Source organism: Arachis ipaensis, chromosome B03 (assembly GCF_000816755.2).
Source record: "Arachis ipaensis cultivar K30076 chromosome B03, Araip1.1, whole genome shotgun sequence".
Classification (NCBI taxonomy): domain Eukaryota; kingdom Viridiplantae; phylum Streptophyta; class Magnoliopsida; order Fabales; family Fabaceae; genus Arachis; species Arachis ipaensis.
In genome coordinates, this window is record NC_029787.2 from 1,520,041 (window position 1) to 1,521,360 (window position 1,320).

The following is a 1,320-nucleotide window of genomic DNA, read 5'->3' on the forward strand; positions in this document are numbered from 1 at the left end:
ATTTAAAAAATTTATTTTTTAATTAAATTTATTTTTTACTTTATCTTTAATTTTTACTTTTTTAATTTTATGCGAATATTATTTAATTATTGTATTGAATTTGGGTGCAACATACAGGTAGATGCCATGAGATCTCAATTGAATGCAAGAACAATAACATCAAAGGAAGCAGCAACAATGGTGGAGGAGATAACAATAACAACAATGGAGTTGTTCAGCATAATCATCATCATCATCAACCAGAATTGGAGATAAGATTTGATGGGCACTTAGTGATTCATGTGAAGCACTTGCAATGGAAATTCAGAGGGAATGAACGAGTTCATATGAACAAGATGAGAGTGGAAGTATATTGGGATGTTCATGATTGGCTCTTCAATCATGGTTTGAAGCATGCATTGTTCATATTCAAGCCAGTTTTGTTATCATCATCAAAATCATCGTCACTTTCATCGTCTTCGCCGTCGCCGTCGCCGTTATCGTCTTCGTCTCCGTCTTCTACTCCGTTATCAAGTAACACAGGTAGTTCTGCTGGATCATCATCAATGTTGGAGGGATTGAATAGTGTTAGTAGTAATGTTTCTTCTTCTGAGTTTTGCTTGTTTATCTATGCTTGGAAAGTTGAATAACAATGAAGAATTGAAGAAGAGTGATTATTGATGAACATGTATATGTCAGCATAACGGTATGATGATGTCATCATCCAAAATAGGGTTGGAGAAAGAAGACAACTTTGAAGACGGTGATAATGCAATATGTGAAAACTCAGTCAGAAAGTCGTTAAATAGTTTGACTGATTTGACTAAATTTTTATCTAATGACTTTCAGTTATTAGTTTTACGTGAAGTTGACTGCACATGAATTTCTACTATAAAAATTTACGTGTAATTATTTTTATGTGAAGTTGATATTTAAAAATTGTTAGACGATAATTTAGTTATATTTATCAAATTATTTAACAATTCTTAAATAACTTCACAGAAAAATAATTGTACGTAATTTTTTATTTATATAAGATTGGTGAAGATTTTTTTGTAATTTTTTTTGTAAAAAAGAAAAAAGTTGAGATGGATTCTATACTAACGGCTTTATTATTTAGGTCAAAATATACTATTTACCATAAAATTACACTCAAGATATTTATTAAATTTGAGAAATATTTCCTATGATAAGTTATATTGTTGTGATTTATCCACTACTGATAGATAGTTTTTAACAAATTCAAACCTAAAAACCTTCAAAGAATTATGCTATGACGAAGATAATGAAAAAAAAAATATATGTATAATATATAATCTTTTATATTATTTAGTTATAATC

At 28.8% G+C, this 1,320-nt stretch overlaps 1 protein-coding gene across 1 annotated transcript in view; it reads left to right on the forward strand.

Annotated features, from left to right (window-relative positions):
- The window catches only part of LOC107629385, a 2,255-nt gene extending 1,352 nt beyond the window's left edge, over positions 1-903 (forward strand). Inside the window, exon 2 of the mRNA XM_016332165.2 lies at positions 118-903. Within this exon, the coding sequence (XP_016187651.1) occupies positions 118-629 (512 nt within the window). The 3' untranslated portion in view covers positions 630-903. The remainder of the gene's footprint in view (positions 1-117) is intronic.